The 21681-nt window shown below is 39.9% G+C and overlaps 1 protein-coding gene across 5 annotated transcripts in view; it reads left to right on the top strand.

Moving 5' to 3' along the window:
* The window catches only part of NCKAP5 (NCK associated protein 5), a 906791-nt gene that overhangs the window by 714852 nt on the left and 170258 nt on the right, over window positions 1-21681 (top strand). For all 5 annotated transcript variants that reach the window (XM_087435078.1, XM_087435074.1, XM_087435075.1 and 2 more), the window contains 2 exons: window positions 9638-9676; window positions 17835-17954. In XM_087435078.1, coding sequence (XP_087291204.1) covers window positions 9638-9676; window positions 17835-17954 — 159 coding nt within the window. The remainder of the gene's footprint in view (window positions 1-9637; window positions 9677-17834; window positions 17955-21681) is intronic.

Here is a 21681-nt window from a genome sequence, read left to right as displayed (position 1 = left end):
CACATGCACGAGTAAACTTGAGAAATATTATTTGATGGTAATGAAGAGATGAAAGACAAAGATGGTGAGCGTTTCAGAGATGCTGAGAGGTGAGGGGAAAATTGAAATGTGTGCAGGGCCCTCGTTCTCCTCTCAGCCATTCCTTCACACTCTGTCAGGGGTCGTACCATCAATCTGTACCGTATCATCCAGCCAGGACTGGCCATTCACTCACGGACAAGCTCTCATCTGGGACTTTGCTGGTGATTGGAGTATTAATTTAACAGAATGACTTTTTTAATCATTTGCCCAATACCCTAAAACTTGCACATATCCTTCTGGAAGATTTAGTTTGAGAGTTGTCACACTATAGCTGACACAGATTTTAAGCAAATAAGAATAACTATATTTAATCTGGTTCCATTACCTTACTAGTGGAAACTAGCAACATATCCTCAGTCTTTTTCTCCTCACTAACAATTAGGAAAATCTTTTCCAACAAACTCCTGTTGATCTTTCTTACCCCTTCCTTCTTCCTGACACCCCCCCCCTCAGTGTCCCATAAGGTGATGGATTATACTACAAAGAACACAAGCTCAAATCCCAGTTATGACATCATCACCTCCACCATATATCTCTCTCCTCCTTTCAAACTGGAAATGGTCTCTCTCCTCAGAGTCCCAGTTGTGCTTGGTATTTTCCTACACCGGTGGTTCTTAAAATGTGATCAATGGACCAGCAGCATCAGCCTCACCGGGGAACTTGTTAGGAATGCAGATTCTCAGGTCCCACCCCAAATGTACAGAATCAGAGTCTCTGAGGGTGGGCCTGGCAATCTGTATGTCAACAAGACCTCCAGATGAGGCTGATGCCCTCCACAGTTTGAGAGCCACTGTCCTCCTAACACAGACCACTTTGCATCACAGTTACTTCTATGTGGTTGAAGAACCTTCAAAACGTCCCCAGAAAATCATTTGATTTTTTAATGGTTTAGCATTTCCAGCCATATATATTAGTTACTCAAGCAAAATGGTATTTGCAGTTCTCTGCCCCTTCAGGACTTAAAAAGACTCAGAATAATCTTACAATGTCCAAAGTTAAAAGAATAACTCAAGTAAGTTGACATAAAGGGGAAATGATGACTCAGAGTCGAGTGATGCAGTTCTCACTCCTGTTCCCCAGGGTCTTGGTCCAATCAAAGTTCAGGTCAAGAAAGACCAAATAGATCCAAGGATATTTAAAGGAACAAATATTGCCCTTGGGTCATGTATATTGATCAGCAAAGGTTCACTTTAACCTCCTGCACAGAAATTTCTGATGAGACGTAATCTATATTCAGAAGTCAAATTTATGTGAATCACACCACAGAAACTTCTCATTTGTCACAATTCTCCCACAAGTCATCCCTCCCCATCAGTTGAAAAGCTCACAGCATTTCTTTATGGAAACTTATAGTTTGTTTTTATGTTCCCTAGGCCTGCGTTCTGAAGGTTTCTTCAGAATGTGTCGGGAAAAACATGTTTTCACCCACAAAATCATTTCATATAAAGCTCCCACTAAAGACAGAATTTTTAGAGGGCAAGTCTCTCTGTTGTTAATTGCAAAAATTAACTGTTGCCAACAAGGTGATTTGCAACAAAGATCCACCTCTGAGCACTGCAAATGTTTTGTATTCATGAATACTGGCCCTTGATTACACATGCCGGTTGTTTTGTAACTAATTGCATGTGGGTAGACAATCCATTTCTATGCATTGTAAGAGAACACTCTCAAAGGGGTAGTTGAATGTAGTAATAATGCCAACTAGAAATTCTTTTCAAGGCTTTCTATACTAATTAGATAAACTAACAAGCTAAGGCCTCACGTAAGTTATTTCCTTGCTAGTGGGTGTCATAAAACACACACAGGTGGATAAAATGTAAATTTAAAATGCTCTTCCGTCCCTTTTGCACTGATTGTTATTTTCTGGGAAATGAAGAACATATTGAGGATCTGGGGAAAAGACTCGGGAGTCAGAAATTCCCTCTGTGTGTTCTAATAAAAGAGCGTGTTCATTCAGAAGGAAGCAGACTCACATCCATAGAAACACACACACATGGGCTTGCTAGGGATGCACATGCACACAAGTGCATGCACACACTTCACCATCACCTCTACTGCTACCTAGCTCTTCATCGCCTCACCTTGCAATACAAAGGTAAAACCAGGGACCAATCTTGATTTTCTTCGGAGAATTGGAGATTTTCATGTTTGAGTCTGGTTTCTTTGTCCAGCTGTTTGACAGACAGTTTGCTGGCAAGCAGTGAATTGCTGTTTATTCTCAGTATTGCCTTGGCCACAGGTCCTTTAAGACCAATTTATTCCCATGTAGAGACGTATAATGACACATACAAAATAAGTAAAATAACATATCCTCAAATGGCTGCTTGGCATTTAGATGGATTCAGGTATGTCCTACAACTTTAGTGGGCGTCAGCCTCACCCAGGCCCTGGAAGCTCAAGGTGCCCCCTGCTAGTGGGAGTGTGAGGGGGATAGTTACTGACAGAGGAATGAGGTGAGGGAAACTCACAGAGGAAATGAGCTACGCGGAGGCCTTGGAGAACAAACAGCACAGTCACGGAAGGGCAGAAGGAGTGGTGGGCGGGCGGGCAGTGAAGAGGCAGAACTGAAAAGGCATCTTTAGCAGACGGAGCTTGATGGAGTAGGTGAAGTCTGAGCTCTAGAAAGGCAAGTGGTCCTCACCCTTACCTGCACATTGGACTTACCTGGGGAGCTTTAAAAATATTGCTGGATGGGTCCCACCTCAGAGATTCTGATCTGATTCTGGTCTAGAGTGGAGCCTGGGAATTAGAATATTTTAAAGCGTCCCCGGGGGTTATAATATTCAGCCATGATTAAGAACCACTACCCTTAGATGTGCTTTCGAGAGCATCTTCAGAAAGCGTCCATAAGAGGATGAAAGCTCCACCAAACTTGGATGTGATGATACAAAAACAATGGACCTGTGTGGAAATTTTGGGTTATTTCCAATTCCTCAGCAGTGTCTGAGCAAGCAAAACATAAACCCTATCCCAGTGTTTCTCAAGGTGTGTATCTGGGCCCATTCTGCATCAGAAAGACGTGTGGCAATTGCTAAAAATGCAGATTCTCAGACAGTCCTTCTCAAGCAGAATGAGGGGTGAGGAAATTTGCAATTTTAACAAACTTCCCAGGTGAAGCTTTTGCGCACAGAAGCTGGAGAACCTGCCCTCCCCTTCAGACTAGCAGAGTTGGGCCAGCGTCCCGTATAGTCAGTGAGGATGCCATGATCGGGCTCTTCTCCGACTTCTCTGTGCTCTACACTTCAGAGCACAAGCACGGGGAAAACTAGACCTTTGGACGTAGTTCAGAGAAAGAAAAAAGCACCAGAATTTTTTTTCAAACCTAGGCTAAATAAAGGCAAAAGTAGGTTGTTAAGAACAGTTCTTACCTTTCTCTCTGATTCCTATGCTATATGCCAAGACTGGACTGTGGAATCATCATCAGGACATTCTCATTGCATATCCCACACCTGGGCCCTAAGTAATCTTTAAAATCAATGTCTGATAGATGTGGATGGAAGATGATCCTGCTTGTGGCTCTCACATGCTTCAAATGCCCATTTCATGGATGGACCATGAAATCAACAGATGATCTACTTCCTGTGCCTGCCCTAGAACCACCACGAGGGGCAGCACCTGTGTTCTATTCACTATTATTTCTCCAAGACCCAGCACAGCTCTTGGCCCATAGTTGGTACTTAATGCACATTTGTTGAATGACTTAAGGAATGAATGGAGATTATCAACAGCAAATTAGCTTCCAAATTAGTTTCCCCTGGAATCCCACATACATATTTAGATGAATTTCTCTCACTCCCAGTGTTTTTTTTTTTTTTTCCTGAGGAAGATTCGCCCTGAGGTGACATCTGTGCCAATCTTCCTCTATTTTGTATGTGGGTTGGTGCCCTAGCATGGCTTGGTGAGCGGTGTGTAGGTCTGTGCACAGGATGCAAACCCAGACTGCCAAGGCGGAGCACACCAAACCTAACCACCATGCCACGGGGCCAGGCCCCAAGCACTCCCAGTGTTTTACAAGATTTTTTTATTTATTTATTTTTTTTTGGTGAGGAAGATTAGCCTGAGCTAACGTCCGATGCCAGTCCTCCTCTTTTTGCTGAGGAAGATTGGCCCTGGGGTAACATCCGTGCCCATCTTCCTCTACTTTATATGGGACGCCTGCCACAGCATGACTTGACAAGCGGTGCATCGGTGAGTGCCTGGGATCCCAAGGCGCGAACCCTGGGCCGCCAAAGCAAAGCGTGCACACTTAACCGCTATGCCACCGGGCCAACCCCACAAGATTTATTTTAACAGTCAATAAATGATATAGGTGCTTAGTGATTTAAATTTATACATGCATATGACACACACATACACACACACGGACACACACACACACAGAGACTTAATTCCTTTACAAATAAAATCCCTTATTCTCAAACCATTCTTTCTTAACTGCTTATCTGAAAATGCATTTTATTCTCTGAAGTTTGAGTGACCCGATTCAGATTTAACATTTTTGGGGTGACTGCTTTACATCAGGTCCTATCCAGGGTGGTTTTTCTGGTTATGTCCATCATCTCTTGCATTTTTCACAACTTGAGAAGTAGACAGTTTCCCTACTTTACAGACGAGAAAAGGCAGCTTGCTCCCTCGCCCCCATACACATCAGTGTGTAATCAACACAGGCTGTATTTGAACTCAAGTCTTTCTTGTGAGTCTGCCTCAGTGCTCTTCCCATCTGCCCCCAGCTGCCTCAGTACAATAAACCAAGCTCAGAAGCATAGGAAACTTCTTCAAGACATAGTTTCCAAAACTTGTGCTTTTTTGACCAAGTTTTTAAATTACCTTGTTGACAAGACAGTTGCTTTCCATGATAAAATAGTATGTGAGAGTATGAAAGCAGGACCACCAGGCAGGAGGAGAGGACTGTCAAACATGGTGTCTTTACAGTTCCTCACTCCCCTACCCTCAGCCCAGGCCTGGCTATCTTCCGGATGTGGTGAGAATTGGCTCCCTCTCAGAATAAACTCCCAGGTGGGACTTCTCATTCAGCCTCAGGGACTGTTTTGCAATAAAATAACTGACACCTCCACAGCCCTAACTTCTCCTCCCTCTGCCAGCCCCCTTCCTTGGAGGAATCATGACCGCAGGGAGGCTGACAGGGAAGAAGAGCAAAGACGTGTGGGTAGAAGATGAGCCAGCTGTCAGAGGAGCTGGCTTGTCTGAGAGAAATCTTGCGGAGAGGAAAGGAGAGATGTACCTGGGCCCTCTCCTTGTCATCATCTCTGTTTCACCTGCAGCCCTGCTTGTCTTCTAGAGGCAAAGGGGGGAGGTCTCCACAGAGAGCCTAAGGGAGGTTGTAAAACAAGCCAGGAGCTTAAGGACTGTCAGTTTTGCTCAGTGAGTCTCAAGTCCCCTGGCCCAGCCCAGCTGCTGTCTTTCCTTTCTTTGGAGAGGAAAGCTGTCAGGTGATGCTGGAAGTTATTTGTTCTCATTAGCTGGGCCTGTGGGTGTGTGGTTATTCACAACCCAAGTGCTAAGGGCATATTGCTATGATGAGGGCAAGGGCCCATTCCAGGGATCATCTGGTGAACCTATTAGAGGTTGCAGGCACAAGCTCCAGACCACTGTTCTATTGATGCATCAGGGAAGCTTAGTTGTTAAAAGTAGTGACGAAACCCAGGAAACTGTCTTTATAGACAGTACCCAGGAAAGCGATTGTACAACCTGCCTCCTCTTCTGCAAAAAACTCTGAGTCCTTCTGGGTAATATAACCCCATGTCAGTGGGTAAAGAAATAATGCATCTGTGTATCTTTGTTCAATTTTCAGGTAGAGCAAACAATTGTCCAAAGCACATGCCAGAAGGAACTGCATCAGAGATAGAGTCTGTAAGCCTATAGGGCAACATACTTGGATTGCAAAGATATAACGTATTTACTCCTGCAGGCTGTTACAGTTAGGATATTCATTTATGTCTCCTCTTAAATCATGTAGAAAACTATTTTATGTGACTACTGTTGCACAGACTAGTTTAAGTGAGGGACCAGTTTGGAGGAAGAAAAGAAAATATTGGTATTCGGCAGTTTTATGAGAATGTAAATCAAATCCAAAGTTTGAGATCCAAAAGAATTAAGTTATTTATGGTATGAATTAACTTTGGTACATTGTTCCTGATTCAAGCTGCATGAATAGTTCAATTCTTCTGTTGTTGTTTTGTTTAATTTGCCAAGAATAAAATAGTTGATATATAGTTTGACTTGAAATTCTCAGTGCCAAACTGGAATGAATGTTTAAAAGCTGAAAGATTTTCAAGATTATGCTATTGGTCAATTTGTGTGGGCTGAATAACATTTATCACCATTGTGATCATGTATAAATTCACTGTTAAAGGAAAAAGAAAAAGCATCAGTTAAGCAAAATATGAGTTTATTTTGGTCTATGGTAGTTCTTAGGAATGCTTCTTTAACTTGGGCTGGACTAAAAAAAATACCTAACAATTCTTTTTCTTCAAAACTATAGTTAGTTTAAATGAAAGGCCTTTTTTTTTAAATTAACTTAATGTCAACAATGTAAATTGGAAAGGATTATGATAGCAAAAAAATCTCTCTTGTGCATACAGTTCAACTAATCAGTTACAGGTAATCTGATTCTAGTCATTTACTGTTTGTGGTGTGAATGCCTCCTAACCACAAGTTGGTGACAGCCTGTGTTTTAATTTTCTGTGAGACTTACTGGTAGCCAACTATCGTTAATGATGTACTATTTTGTTTCTATTGAGTCAAGAAACAATTAAGCTCCACGAAAACGTTCTTAGCATAATCTGTTCCACTATACGAGACAGGGACACAAGCGCACATAGTTCAGCATCACCAAAAATAAATTTATTATCAAGACTAAAAGAAAATGAAAGTGTGTCCCTGAGCCTTTGGTTGAATGTGAGAATTACCAAGATGATTACATGCTTATCACACTGTGTTATAATTGTGTTCTTGCCAACCTCCTACCAGCTATGCTCTCTTCGAAACCAAGACACACATCCCAGTCATCTAGCTTTGCAAATCAATACTCTGCAAATTTATATTGAATAAATGAAGGAAGAAATGAATGAACAGAAGTATCTTATATTTAGGATATTTAAATATTCTTACTTGGTCTTTAATGCTGTTGGTTTCAGTTATCACACTAAATGTTTATAGTTTATGTGTTGGCTGAAAAATACCATGTAATTCAGCTGTCTGCCTTAATTTTATCGACAGTAGCCACATGGGTACATGGCTTCAAGGTTATGTTGAAGTTTTGTAAGTGACTCTTTGTGAAATGTTTTTGAAATCTACAGGTGAAAAAGAAGTAGTACAAATATATATAGAAATGATGAATGGATATCTGAACAAAATGCCAGATTCTTAAAATAACAGGGACAGGTTATTGGTTTCACATGTGGCCCTTGGCTGGAATTATGTCACGTGCCCACTCCTAAACCAATCACTGGAAGGGAATGGAATTACCAAGATTATCTTAGATTAATCAGGATTCACCCCCTTGGGATAAGAGGCGCCCAGCTTCTCCTACTGTCCCAAGCTGCCAGATACCTGAAGAAAATTAGGGTTCTGTTAATTTATCAGTAAGAATTATATTTGGTTGTATATTGGAAGAAACTCAAAATAACAGTGGCTATTTTATTTCTCTCTCACATAGAAGTTCAGAGATAGATAGTGCAGCTCCATGCATCATGAAGACCAAGCTCATCCTATTTTTCTGCCCAACAGTACTTAATATGTGACTTTCATATTCCAGGTGGCTTCTAAAGCTCCAGCCATCACTTTCATATCTCAGACAGGAAAAGGAGGAAGAAGGGTGAACCCTCTTCTTCTTAGAGACTTCCTGTAAGCCCAAGAAAAGAGTCTGCTTATAACTCATTGGCCAGAAGTTTATCACATAGTGACGCTTAGCTACAAGGGGGGCTGGGAAATGTAGTTGGATGTGCCCAGCCAGAAGATCAGGGTTTGTTACTTAGGAGGAAGGGGAAAATAGATGTTGGAGAAACAACTACCAGACTCTATTACAGGTAGCAACAACAAGAGGATGGCATAAATGAAGATGCAGAGGTGGAAAGTGGAGGATATAAGAAACAATGATCTTGGAGAGGGGACCTTACATAGGTGATGCCTTATGAGGTCCAGCAGTGTGCTTCCCTCTTGTCACCAGTTCCAAATGTTCCAGGAGTGACCCCTGTGTGGGCTACGTGTGTCCTTCTCTTGTGGCAGGGTTGCTCTTGCCATAGGTGCCCAGAGAGAATGAGCTGTCCCCTTGGCCGGCTGGTTGTAATGCTCAGTTGTGTGTAGTTGTTGTGGGCCCTTCAGTCTCTTTATCGGGTGTGGAGAGCCCCAGCACAATTGGCTGCAAGGTCTAATAGCACATTCCTGTTGCAGTTTTTCTATTAAGTGAGTAGGCCCCCAGCATGGCTGGTTGTTAGGCTCAGGGGCTTACCATTGCTATCAGCCTCTGGCCCATAAGGCTCTTGTCAGTTCTCTGAGGATTGCAGCTGGGTGAGGCTGGCCCCAGGTGTGGGAGCACCCAATTGTTTCAGGCTTTGGAAGGTGGGGCCAATTCCCTATGTGGCTGTTTGTGAAGCCCAGGTCTTCTTCAGCTGACAAGCCCCGCCACCCTCAGGGCTGGTATATATACACAGTGGAAACTACTCAGCCATAAGAAACGATGAAATCCAGCCATTTGTGACAACATGGATGGACATTGAGGGTATTATGCTAAGCGAAATAAGTCAGAGGGAGAAGGTCAAATACTGTATGATTTCACTCATAATTAGAAGATAAGAACAACAACAAACAAACACATAGAGACAGAGACTGGATTGGTGGTTACCAGAGGGGAAGGGGGGAGGGAGGAGGGCTAAAGTGATGATTAGGCACGTGTGTGGGGTGATGGATTGTAATTAGTATTTGGGTGGTGAACATGATGTAATCTATGCAGAAATAGAAGTATAATGATGTACACCTGAAATTTATGCAATGTTATAAACCAATGTTACTACAATAAAAAAAATAGAAGTTATAAAAAAAAAAGAAACAATGAGTTGTCCCCCTTCTCTGCCATTCAACCTATCTGTAGTACAAGTAATATTAAGCAGTGGAATAGTCACACAGCAAAAGAATAGGAAGGAGAGGCAAAGGACATTGTAAATCAGCAAAGTGTAGAAAATGTGTACAGATAATTAGATCATGTTTTGCACTACATCATTTTTTAGCCTTCTTGGAGTACTTTACATATAAAAGGATATTATTTTTCCAAATATGGAAATGTGAAAGTCAAGGTATTAATGATCTTTTCAGCCTAACTATCTTAATTAGCAACAAGGTCACCTTTGGAAAAAGCAAAATATTACCTAGAAGGGTAGGATTATTACAAAAAGAATCAGGTCCTCTAGAAGTAGAGGAAAGAGGCAAATGAGGAGCTAATTAGCTATAGTAAGCTGTAAGATACTTATTGGTAAATTAGAGTCCATGCATATAAAGTCTCATTATTATAAATGGCAACTCTCTTCTTTATTTTTTAAAGGTAGCCAACCAAGTTGTTCAAGCTCTGCTCACTCAAAAGGTAGGTCACTTTCTGTCTTTATTATTTTCAAAGTACTTATGTGACTAGATTGGAACTCGTATTGTCAATCTAGGAAATTGTGATTGATAGATGCAATACTTTTCTATTTACTCACTTAGGTTAAAATTGTGTTTGTGTTAGATGGCATGTGAAGTAGCACCCATGACCAAAAGAATCATAAAATTCAAACTCTTGGTAAAGTAATAGGAGACCTTTTAAAGATGAAAGATTTCCATGGACTTAGATGAATAGCAAACCTAACATTTTTATTTGGTAAATGCAGACATTAAATAAGTTGGTAGATTCCTTTAATTCCTATAAAATGAATAGCCTCTTATGGACAGCATTAACCAAAGCCTAAAATTCACAAGGGATCTTTGAGGTTAGGGAATTTATTTAATTTCTCTGGCCCTTAGTTCCTCTTCTGTAAAATACGGATAACAATTCCCACTTCCCAGAATAGCTGTGGTCATTCTATGAGAGGGAAGAGGTAGTTCAGAGATAGATAGTGCAGCTCCATGCATCATGAAGACCAAGCTCATCCTATTTTTCTGCCCAACAGTACTTAATATGTGACTTCCACAGTCAAGGTGGAAGGAATCGATTTGTGGTAAATATAAAACAAATAGCAGTATAGTACACTTGAAAGTTGCTGAGAGAAGATCTTAATCATTCTCACCTACACACAAAAAAGAATTAACTATGTGAGGTAATGGATGTGTCAATTATCTGGATTTTGGTAATCATTCCACCATGTAAAGTATATCAAATCTTCACATCTTACACTTTAAATATATACAATTATATTTGTCAATTATTCCTCAATAGAGATGGGAAAAAATGGTAATTTGGGGGCATAAAATTTTTATACTTTCTCCTTTGCTATCTCCCTATTCTGTCTTCAGACAATATAAGATCATGTTATTGGGGCAGAGTGGGTAAATGCAGATAATTGCCCAAATTTGGCTGGTTTGGTGAATTTTATTGAAGCTTTCCCATTTCTTTCCGTAATGTTTCTCAGAGGCTAAATTCTAGTTCCTTCAGATTTTGTTTATTCTGAGCTCGCTCTCTGTGACGGGGAGACTTCCTCTATAAAAGGAAATCTTTTATCATGTGGCATGTTCAGAAAGATGTGGCTAATGAGAGCAAAATAATTTGTGACATTTTGGTTTTTTTAATTGGAAACAATTTTATTAGGGGTTGACCGCTTCTCATGGATTTATGTAAATAAATATTATTTCAAATTTGTACTAGAGAGGCATGGTGATAATATTTTTGCTAAAATTTTCCCCCAACTACTTCTGTCAAAATGTCATGCTTCTTGCTAGAAATGATTTTAACTGCTTCAGGTTTTACATTAACATCACATAATTTGATGAGATTTGAGTATACTTATGTGAATTTAGAATTAGTTTCCATTGTGAGTAACAGAGATGCAAAATAGCAGTGGCTTAAATAAGCTAAAATGTTATTTCTTTCTAAGATCTAAAACCACAGGTAGGCAGTACAGGGTTGGTATGATGACTCTGCTACATAAAGTCCATGGGGTCCCTGGCAGCCCATCCTTGGCTTCTATCTTGTTATTCTGTTGGATATGGCCTCTGTTTTCAAGGTTATGTCATGGTCCACAATGGCTGCTTTAGCTCCAGTCATCACATTTACATTCCAACCATCAGGAAGGAAGAAAAGCTGAAGAAAATGAAAAGGATAAAGGGCACACACCAGCTCTCTTTCAAGACAGACTTCCAAAAGCTTTCATACCCCGCTATTTAACATCTCCTTGAACACACCTTAGTCATACGGTCAGACCTAAGGAAGCTGGCAATGAAGTCTTTATTCTGGGTATGTGCCCAGCTGAAAATCGATTGTTATATTATTGTGGAAGAAGAGGAGAAACAGATGTTGAAGGGCAACTCCCAATTTCTGTCACAACATATTTGAATGCCTTTTCTTTGTCATGGGCTTTAATATCTCGATTGTTTTCCTCCTGTTGGAAACTATGCTCATTTAGTTAGAAACCTAGGGAATGAAGGGAGGATTGTTGCAGCTCTGTGTGCAGCTGTTGAAAGACTTCTCATGCCTGCCTTTTTTAATGGTGCCTCAGAAAAGAGACACAGAAGCTGTCTGGTACAATAGAAAGGAAAATGAGACCCTTCAGGTCAGCCACAAAAAATAGCTACACAAATCCAAGTAATAACGAGTAAACAGATAAATCTACCTTGGTACAGTTAAGCAGTAAGACACAGAGAGATGTGCTACTGTGAGATAGTGTACCTCAGGGACACTGTGAGGCAGGAGGAGTTGCCAGGGCTTTCGTAGATTCCAAAAGAATCATGTTCTGCAGAAACACGTGCCTCCCAGTTTTTATAGGGATTGTAACATTGCTGCAAAAAGACTCAAATTTCTTTTTAATTAAGAGCGTAATATCGGAAATAAAATGTACTACAAATGCATATGAGAAAACTAACTCTAAAGAGAGAGATGTAGCTGGCACAGAGTGAAAACAGAAATGTTGAGTGATTTATCCAAATCACAAAAAAAATCCTTGAGGCGAAATTGTAGTCATAGCCAAACGGTTTTAGAATATATCATTTGTTACAGCACAAAGGCAAATGTGACATGGTTTCAGCTCCTCACTGGGCAACCCAAAAAGCATTTTTCGTGGCGTATCATGAATTGGCCTGGATAAGCATCCTGAAGTAACAGTGTATTTCTTTTCCCAATACTGATAGAAAAAAATTTATTTCTATAAATTTATCAGTTTCTGTTAAATGTACTTACACTCTCCTAGTCAAGTAATTCAATTTGTCTCAAAACCTGTGGATTCCCTTAAGAGAGCCGACTGTCCTTTAGATCAATAATGCTAAAGCGACGATATTAAGCCCAGCTCACTTCCATTTATGACTCAGAATCATAGGTCTAAGTCTACAAGTGCAAGTGAAATCAATAATTTAGGCTAAACTCATATTTTTGTCTGAAATATATTCTATCTTTGTTAAGTCAATTACACTTGCTGAAAATGTAACTCTCCTAGGTTCTTCAATGCTTTTTTTCCCCACTAACACCAAACTTGGAATAAAAGTATTTTTCCCTGTAGTTATTTTCCAGCATATCAACATCCTCAGCCTTATCTGCATGTTTTTTAGAGTAATCAAATATTTATATGACATTTTTTCTTCACCAACATGGAATAAGGCTCTTGTATGGTGGAATCTAGGAATTGAGCCATTTGGATAGAAGCAGAACACAATTTTGTGGCTTGAGCCTGAAAGAACTCCAAATTCTGACATATTTCCCTTGTAGGAGGGGCAGTCGAGCCATCTGTGTCCACTTGTGTAGCAATGATGCGTGTAGGATCTGGTTCCCTGAAGAGGTTCTGTGTATATTTACTGTGCACTTACAAGGAGTCAGACCCAATGTCCAGCACTTCAAATGCACTAAGTCATTTTGTTCTCACTGTAACCCTGTGAGAGAGGACTAAGAAAATAATTGGCTCATAGTTCCAATTGCTAGAAGTGGCAAAGCCCATACACTAACCTCAGGTTATTGCACTCAAACTCCATGCTCCAGCCCTTTGCACCTTTCGGCCTCCACGATCCCATTCAATCCTTTATTGTTTTTCCCCACTATAGTTCAGCAGGCAGAGGAGATGCTGTGAAAATCAACAGATGGATCGCAGTCTAGTCATTAGTTATGATTGCAGGAAATAAAGCAAAAGAGCAAAGTAGCCAATGGATTTCTTAGAACTTCTGGAAGCGTTGCCAGTCCCTGCTGGCAAGAACAACATCCAGGTTCTGACATGTGTGGAGTCAATTCTGACTCTAAATTTGGAGTCAAGCTTTCTCAGAATCAGTCTTATCTTGGACCCTAGAATTTCACAATTGCCAGCGACCTTAGCAGACATTTCATCCTGAGATTGTCAACTAGCTTTGGTAATCGGCTCAGTTCACTGCAGTCACATACACTGTTTAGCCATCACCCAGATTGAAAAGGCCTTCATCTGAATGCCTTTAGGATGAAGGCTTGCAGTATTCAGTTTGCCCCAGGACTCTCCACTTCCTGTTGATTAGAGCTGGCCTGATTCAGTCACACATTTACTTCCATGCCTTGCCTTTTAGGTATTTGCTTTTGAGGCTCTTGGTTAGTCTGAGACCTTTCCAGAATGGCTTTTCTTTTTACAGAAGTCTTAGCATCCTTGGAAAAGACAGAGGTGGATCAGTGACAGCCACTGAGAAAGATGTGACTTGTGGGTGTGAGAAAGGAGAGACTTGTGGGTGTGGTGACCATTAAGCTTCAGGGAAGGAATAAGGTGACACTTGACAAGCCATCTCATGAAGCAGCTGAGACTTCTATTCTCCTGAAAGCTCGGTTTTAGAAGTAGCTCATTTTACAGATAAGGAAACTGAGGCCTAACCAGAATAAGTGACTTCCTCAAGGTCATGTGGGTAATGAGGACCAGAGCCCAGGCCCCTAACTCCCAATCCAGTGTATTCCTGTGATATACACTGCCTCTACAATAAGTATACCACTGTAATGTCATTTTTACATATAAAAATCAGATTTTAATAGTTTTCATCAATATTCCAGTGATGACAGTAGATGTCCTGCTTCTAAGCCATCAAAATTTTCTTAAATTTATTTCAGCAGGGAGCTGGTAATGATTTTACTCTAAATGCATAAAGTAACTGTACTCCGTGGGTACTACATAACAGTGGATCCAGAATCTTCTTCAGCCCCAAGTGCAGGTGAAACTTACCAGGATTACAATGTTGGATCCTCCAGGGATGTTGTGTTTTACATGGGGCCTTTTAGACCAATGTATCACATTGCTCAGTATAGTTTGCCCTCACATTCAACTGTAACCCCTTATTCTCTGTTTCCAGTTGATAGTGACATGCAGATTGCGAGGAAAACAGGTCTGGCTATTTTCTTGGACCCAAAGACCACTATACTTTCTTACATGAGATTAGATGTAGTCAAACTGTTGGCATTATTTCCCCTGATAAAATTATATATCATGTCCCTTGTTTTATTTCAGAAGACACAACTCTATGTTTTTAGTAGGGTCCTTCTCTTGAGGCCTGAGACATACTAGGGAGTCATAGAAAAAGAAGAGTGTGAGAGAGGATAGATGGCCCAGCCCTTGCTGTGAGCCATGATCCCTGATTTCTTTAAATTTGTTTCTAATGCCTTCCTTGGGAAGGATAGTCTGGGTTTTGCCCCTTTAACTGACAGGGTCAGAATAGTGGCTCTTGTACCCAGCCTAAATGTGTCATATGCTCCTTTATGTCAGTGGGTTCCATCGTGAGCACAGAGGATGCCAAAACAGCTGGCTGCCACCCTCTGCCCAGGTCTCCTGGTAGTGATAGAAGACATCATTTTTTTCTCTCTCTGTCTACCAGTCTGGTTGTGTTTATGTATGTGCATGTGGGCACACATGCATGGTTTTGGTTATAGTTTCTTGGGATAATAGCTGTCTGGCATCAGTTACCATCCATAGCTTGACCAAAGAGGAGAAGAATATTAAAACACCACAGGCAATTCTTTTATGTCTGCAGATTTTCAATCCAGCTCAATTCCGTCTGTCAGTGATTGTAAGACCAGCACCACATTCCTAAAGCCTTCCATTTGCTCCTCTGCTGTATGATAATCCAAATGAGCCCAAAGTGATGAACAGTTCTCAAGGTCAATAAATTATGTTCCTGCTAATGAGCTTTTATACTGCCTTAAGTAATAGTAATGGCCGTTGAAATTTGGGCACCTGTACAAAAACTCTCTACAGAGTATATTGATTTTTTTCTTTCATTCTTTCTTTTTCTTTTTCTTTTTTTTACCTAATTGAAGAATTCTTTCAAGTTATTCTCAGTTTTGCTGCTAAAATTGTTGATGCTGTTTCATACAGGTCTTCTTTCTATTTGCAAATCCATACTTGTATGCTTCTGTTTCCATATCTCTACCTGCAAATGAGAATGACTGTGTTTTCCCACCCAATAGGTACTATTAATATTTATTTACCTCACAGTCAAGTTTTGTTAATTATTTAATTAGCAGTAGTGAAAAAAATTAGTCTTCGGGAGCAGGGAGTATTATATACGTGCTAAGAACAAAAATTAGCCTAAGTCAGACAGACAGAGGTTGAATTCTAAATAAAGGAAACAAATTTAGCCTTTCAATTTGAGCAGTGCCTAGGATCCCAAAATGGCCTCTCCCAAATGGTATGAGTGTTCCTGCGCATACACACACTCCTGCCCCTGCCTTTGATGGCTGCTGCCATTCTAGGTCTTGGACCTAGATGCCTCATTCTGGACAAGAGCAAAAATGCTCTGCATTTTTAGGCAGCTATCAGTTGGAAACATCCCATGCATAAGCTTCACCCATTTAAGTAAAAAGGTGAGGAGAGTGTGAGCTGTGCAGTGAGCCACACCGTGGCCTCTTTCTTTGCCCCCTGGAAATAGAATTAATGAGAATGTGTACGATGATGCACGCTAAGGTAAAGCCTCAGAAGCCAGGTCTCTCTAGCTTCCCACTTAGGTTGACACAAGTTATAGAGCAGGCCCACTCCCCTCTGTGACTCCTGGTTAGGGGCTGGGGATCAGAGCTTTTGACTAGTGCTCTTTCTTGCTTGCAGAGCCTTAAGTAACGCCTGTAGCTGCTCCACGTCGGAAGATGTAGATGTACAAACTAGAAGTGTTGAGAAACTTAAACTCTCTATCACTCTATCACTAGAGAATAGAATTTGTCTTCATCATCCCCTTTAACAAGGTAGTCGCACAAGTTTATTAAGCTCCTACTGTATATGGTGCTGTGATAGGTAATGGAATAAAAGAGTGTAAGAACAATATGCTTGGGCTTTTGGTTATTTGAGTATCTTCTTGTGCTTGCCTTTTGAGGAGCGTGTCTTCTAATTGACAAGGTAAGTCTAGAGCATGAAAGATAAAATCAGTGCAAAGTAGTATATGCTAAATGTCACGTAAGAGGCATTGAGAGCTTACTGGAGTTCAGAAAAGGGAGCAGGCTTTGGGGGATGCCAGATAAAAGTATCAGAGAGGAGACAGATAGAATTTGAATTGGATGTCAATCAAAGAGCCAAACTTGGACTGGAAGAGGGAGGTGGATGAGAGGGGAAAGTGATGGTGGGGGAGGGAAGAGGGTGGCAGGAATGCATAGAGCTTTCAAGAACAACAAGCAGACCCTCGTTCTTCACATGATAGGAACAGAAGCCTTTTTCTTTTCAATCAGGAAATAATGAAAAGTAAAGTTTGAAATGTAGAAAAGGATCAGCTTGTAAAAAACTTTGAATTGGGGCTTTATTCTACCTGGTCTTTCTCGAACCCCATCAAAGAGGGTGTAGACATTTAAGTACGACAAGTATCTTTGTCATAAGTTAGTTTGGAAGGCAGTTCCTTGATGAGATTCCAGAGAATCCTAAAGCTCCTGTGTGTCAGTTTCCCTTAGGAAAGTTGAGGAAAAGTTCTGTGTGGTGTTTGAATTACTCAAAAGAGCTGCTCCAAAAGGATGCTAAGGTACGGTTATTCTACTTCCTCCCCAGCACTAAGACCAGAACCCTCCAAAAGATATGCAAATCCCCTAGGTCAGAGGATCGGCAAGTTTCAAGTGGCCTTTTAAATCCTTCACTTCAGAGTTGCTTCACTCCCACTAAATGCATCGCTGACTCTATCAGGCACAGCGCTGAGAATTTCAACTCGTTTCCACAAATGACAACGAGAGACTCCATCAAAAGTGATGGTTTCTTTAGTTCATCAAATCTCTATTCACTGCAAAAACATTATTGTCCTTGTGGTTTGTGCTTTATGATTGCTTTTGTGAAGACACTGAAAAGGCAAAATATGTAGGTGGGTACTTAAATTGACTTTATATCACTAAGACTTACCATCTTCAAAAATAGCATGCTAGATTAATGCATTTCTGATTTCAAGGTGCTTTTTTTTTTAAATTGATCATCCTTGCACATCATAATTCTATCAGACAATGGGCTGTGGAAGAAAACATTCTGTGTGATTTATTTCTGGGCGTTGTGAAGAATAAAAGTACTATTTTTTTACTAATGTGTCTGAAAATCAGATAAAATATGGTTATAATATGCAAAGATGTCTTTCAGTTATAGACTTTTTTTTTCCTTTCAATGTGTTTGTTGTAGGATCTAAGAGAGGAATGTATAAAGTTGAAAACAAGAGTGTTTGATTTGGAACAACAGAATCGAACGCTAAGCATTCTATTCCAACAGCGAGTCAGACCAACTTCTGATCTACTCCTCCAGGTATGTGTTTATGTGGAGAACAATCTTTGTTACTGAAATGCTATTGACAAGAAGTTATTTAAATTCAAAAGTTACCAATATCTCTATGCACAAGGCGCATTGCATCAGAACCCCAATTCTTTTTCCTCTCAAGGGATGTCATTAAAATTGAACGTCTCTTAAGGTCTGACTTTTTAAAGCTATGTATAGATAAAGAAATGCATCAACAAGTAATAAATAGGTAAAAGGGGCAATCAGAAGATGTCCTCTAGTAAATTAAGTGAAACCATGGACTGGAGTCAGGAAATAATTGATTGCTTTGGGGACCAGTGTTAATAATCTTGCGTTCCATGATAAGCAAGGAAGAGTTTTACCTAATGCCAAAGTACATTTCTTTATTTCAAACTCTCTGTAATCAAAAATACATCTGCGGTTTGTCTTTCTTATCATATCTCTCTCTGGGCAACTTTCCTGCTCACAGCATAATAGTTCTGATATTCTGCCTCTGTTTTACACGTTCTCTTTGTCTAAATGCTCTCACCGAACCCTTTCTTTACTTGCCTTCATAACACGCAAAGTCATGGAAAGTTAAACTATTTGAATCATTTTGAAGCTGCCCCTACAAAGCTCTAGAGAGTATATCTGACTGTAGGGAGACACATGAATTGGCAAAGGGGACTGGAGGACTGATCTTTGCTGTTTCCTATTTTTTTAAACCCTACTAATGTGCATATTTGCTGAAACAAGCTCCCATGAGGCTTACTCAGAGCCCTTCTGAGGCTAAGCTGGCCACGTGTGTGTGAAGTTTCACAAGGCAATGTACAGTGTACAAAGGGTAACCCCCAAGTGCCTGTCTAATTGGTGGAGAAAAAGGAAAAAAGAGGAATCCTTTACACTGTTGAGCACTGTAGCCACTAGCCATATAGTGCTATTGAAATTGAAAATTAAATTAAAATTAAGTTCCTATGTCAAACTAGCCACACTTCAAGTGTTTAAAAGTCACATATGGCCAGCGGCTACCATATTAGACAGTGTGTATATAGAACATTTTCATCATCATAGAAAGTTCTACAGGACAACACTTTTCCAGATGGTTGAGACAGTGTTGCTAATTTACCCTCTGAACTTTGTCATAAACATCTTTCCCTTACTCCTCAGGGAAATAAAGAGAAATTACAGTTCATTTCAGAGAAAGAAAGATGTTTGGTAAAGCTGAACATCAACATGTAATTTCCCCCCCAAATTAAAATAAAACAGCTCTCTGAATTGTAAAATAGATCTCATCTCTTAAATTAATTTCCTCTCTGCTTTATCTGTTAGAGCATAATTTATAATTTATGACTCAAAATTGTGTGGGAAAAAAAGTCATCTATCTCTATTCTGTTTCCTGGCCTTGACTCCGAGAAGTGTTGGTCATAGAAAATCTTGCATCTGTAAAAAGTTGTATTTCTTTTGCTCTCTCATAATCAAGATCCAATATTATAATTACTTTTAACAGCTGTTGTGTGTTTGTGAATTTTTCTGTTTTGCCTGTTTTAACTTGAGGCTGTTCTGGAACAGTGTTTAAGGATCTGCAGTCCCTGTTTGTGAATGATGCTGATTTATTTCCACAGTAAACACATGTGCCATAGATGTTTAAGCTTTTTCATTGGCTGTCACAAATTTCTTAAATCCATATCCAAATGGCATGGCATGGTGTGTATGCTAACAACAGAACTCAGTGTGTCTTCAGTGGGTGTTTTCAGCCAACACACTTCATTTTCCTCCACTAATAGTCCTCACTTCCAGGAGCCACTCTAATTTAAATGGCATTCGTAAAAGATGGGATGTTCATTGTTCTGTGAAGAAGAATGACAGAAAGTGTGATGCCTGCCCTCTCGCATCTTACAACTCACAATCACAGACAAAATTGTTGACTATTTAGGTGGTCTGTTAATTATTTGACTCAAGATTTTTCATTTTCTGGTGGCACAAATACAAATCACGGAACAGCGGCTACAGTAAAAGGAGTCTGAGCTTGCTTTGCACCTGTGGAAGCTCTGTAATTATTTGCTGAATGGGACAATGAATAAATGACACAAATTCATTCTGCAAGTTGAGGAATTATTTTGCACACACCTAAGAGAGGATTATGCCCCCACCTCTTCTCCTGAACTTTCTGTCTTATGTGGATTCATTGGAACTATGCAGCTATGATGGTCCAGCCCAGTCTGTTTGAGGGTGTGGCTTGTGGGAGCAGTAAGTCCACCAGTGCCCCTGGTCCCAAATGTTATAGACCTTATAGATTTCTGCCCGTGAACTGAGATGCAGTACAGTAGATTTCTAAGTAGTTTTCTGCATACCTTAGAAAACTGCATTAGTTGTCATCTGCTGAATGCTGCCTAATGATTCTCTACAATCTGAAGTAGCCAACTGAAGAGAAATATAGAAAGAAGATTGTTGAACTCATTGTGATTTTAGGAGATACACTGTAAATAGTAGAAGAAAAAGTAATTTATAAGAAACAGTCAATTATTTGTCTCTCAAAAATAGAGAATACGAGGTTACCTGGCTATTATTTAGTAAATTCTTATATAGGAGGAACAAAAAGGGATGGTTCTAAGGATTAGTTGATGGATTCTAGGAAACTTACAAAGGGAACCAGATCCATGATGGGAAAGGAAAAAAGTTAACCTGAAAATTAAAATCTTAAGAAGGACAATAAACTTCTCTGTTGATTCCAATTTCCAGAATGATATTTCTGGGGCTGTGGGTGGTGACAAATCAGATTAAGAAGGCCCTCTGTGTTAAAATCAACAATTTGAGCTAAATTCTAAAGAATTGAGAAGTCAGTATAGCAAATAAAATCACAAAGTACAGTTTTTTTATGGAACTGGAGTCTCTAACTAACCTTATTTGAACTACTGGCCAGATTAATCGATGCTCACCATTTCCTCTTGTAAATCATATTAAACAACACTCTCAACTTACTCAACATTGGCAACTAGTAGAGTGCTCTCTACTAAGTGTACTTACTTCTCTTACCAGTTGTATTGAGGGCTCACCATGAATGAGTTATGTTTGTAACTCAGTATGTTTTTGGGAGTAGTACTTGTCATGGTAATTATGTAATTTTTAACTACTATATAAACTAATGAAATATGGGGCAAAAAGAATTGTTTCTATAAAACGAAGGTGAGTGCTTCAAAAGCATCTATAAAGGGAAGTCACTAAAAAAAATGTTTGTGATCAAATGAAATATAGGTGTCTAACTATAAAAAAGTTGTAGACAGAGAATTGTATTAAATGTAGAGGCATTCTGCGCGTAAACTGCTTCTCAAGTGGTATTAAGTTCTTCCATTGTTAAGAAAAACTACAACTAGAAATCATAGACAATGCATGAAGCATGTGTGTCATGCAAAAAAAAAAAAAGACAGTGGAGGACTCTAATAATGGGATCCTTAGGCAAAGAAGCAGTCTTGGCCCTATTAAAAACGTTATTTAACAAATACTTGGTACTTAATGTGTCGGGTACTATTCTACAACCTTTACTATGTTCACCAATTCAACCTCCATTACAATCCTACGAGGTAGGAACTATCGTTGCACCCATTTTGCAAATAGGGACACTTAGACCCAAAGAGGCTAAGTCACCCAGCTTGTAATTGGTAAAGAGAGGATTTAATACATCACCAGGCTTGAGTTCCTCCCTCTCACCTTTCTGTACTCCATCTACATGGAATACGAATGAGCATGAAGAACATTCTTC

Source organism: Ceratotherium simum, chromosome 9, assembly GCF_057802395.1.
Source record: "Ceratotherium simum simum isolate JZ-2026a chromosome 9, ASM5780239v1, whole genome shotgun sequence".
Taxonomy (NCBI): domain Eukaryota; kingdom Metazoa; phylum Chordata; class Mammalia; order Perissodactyla; family Rhinocerotidae; genus Ceratotherium; species Ceratotherium simum.
The sequence above is the reverse complement of the archived record's forward strand: the minus strand, read 5'-3'. Positions and strand labels throughout refer to the sequence as shown.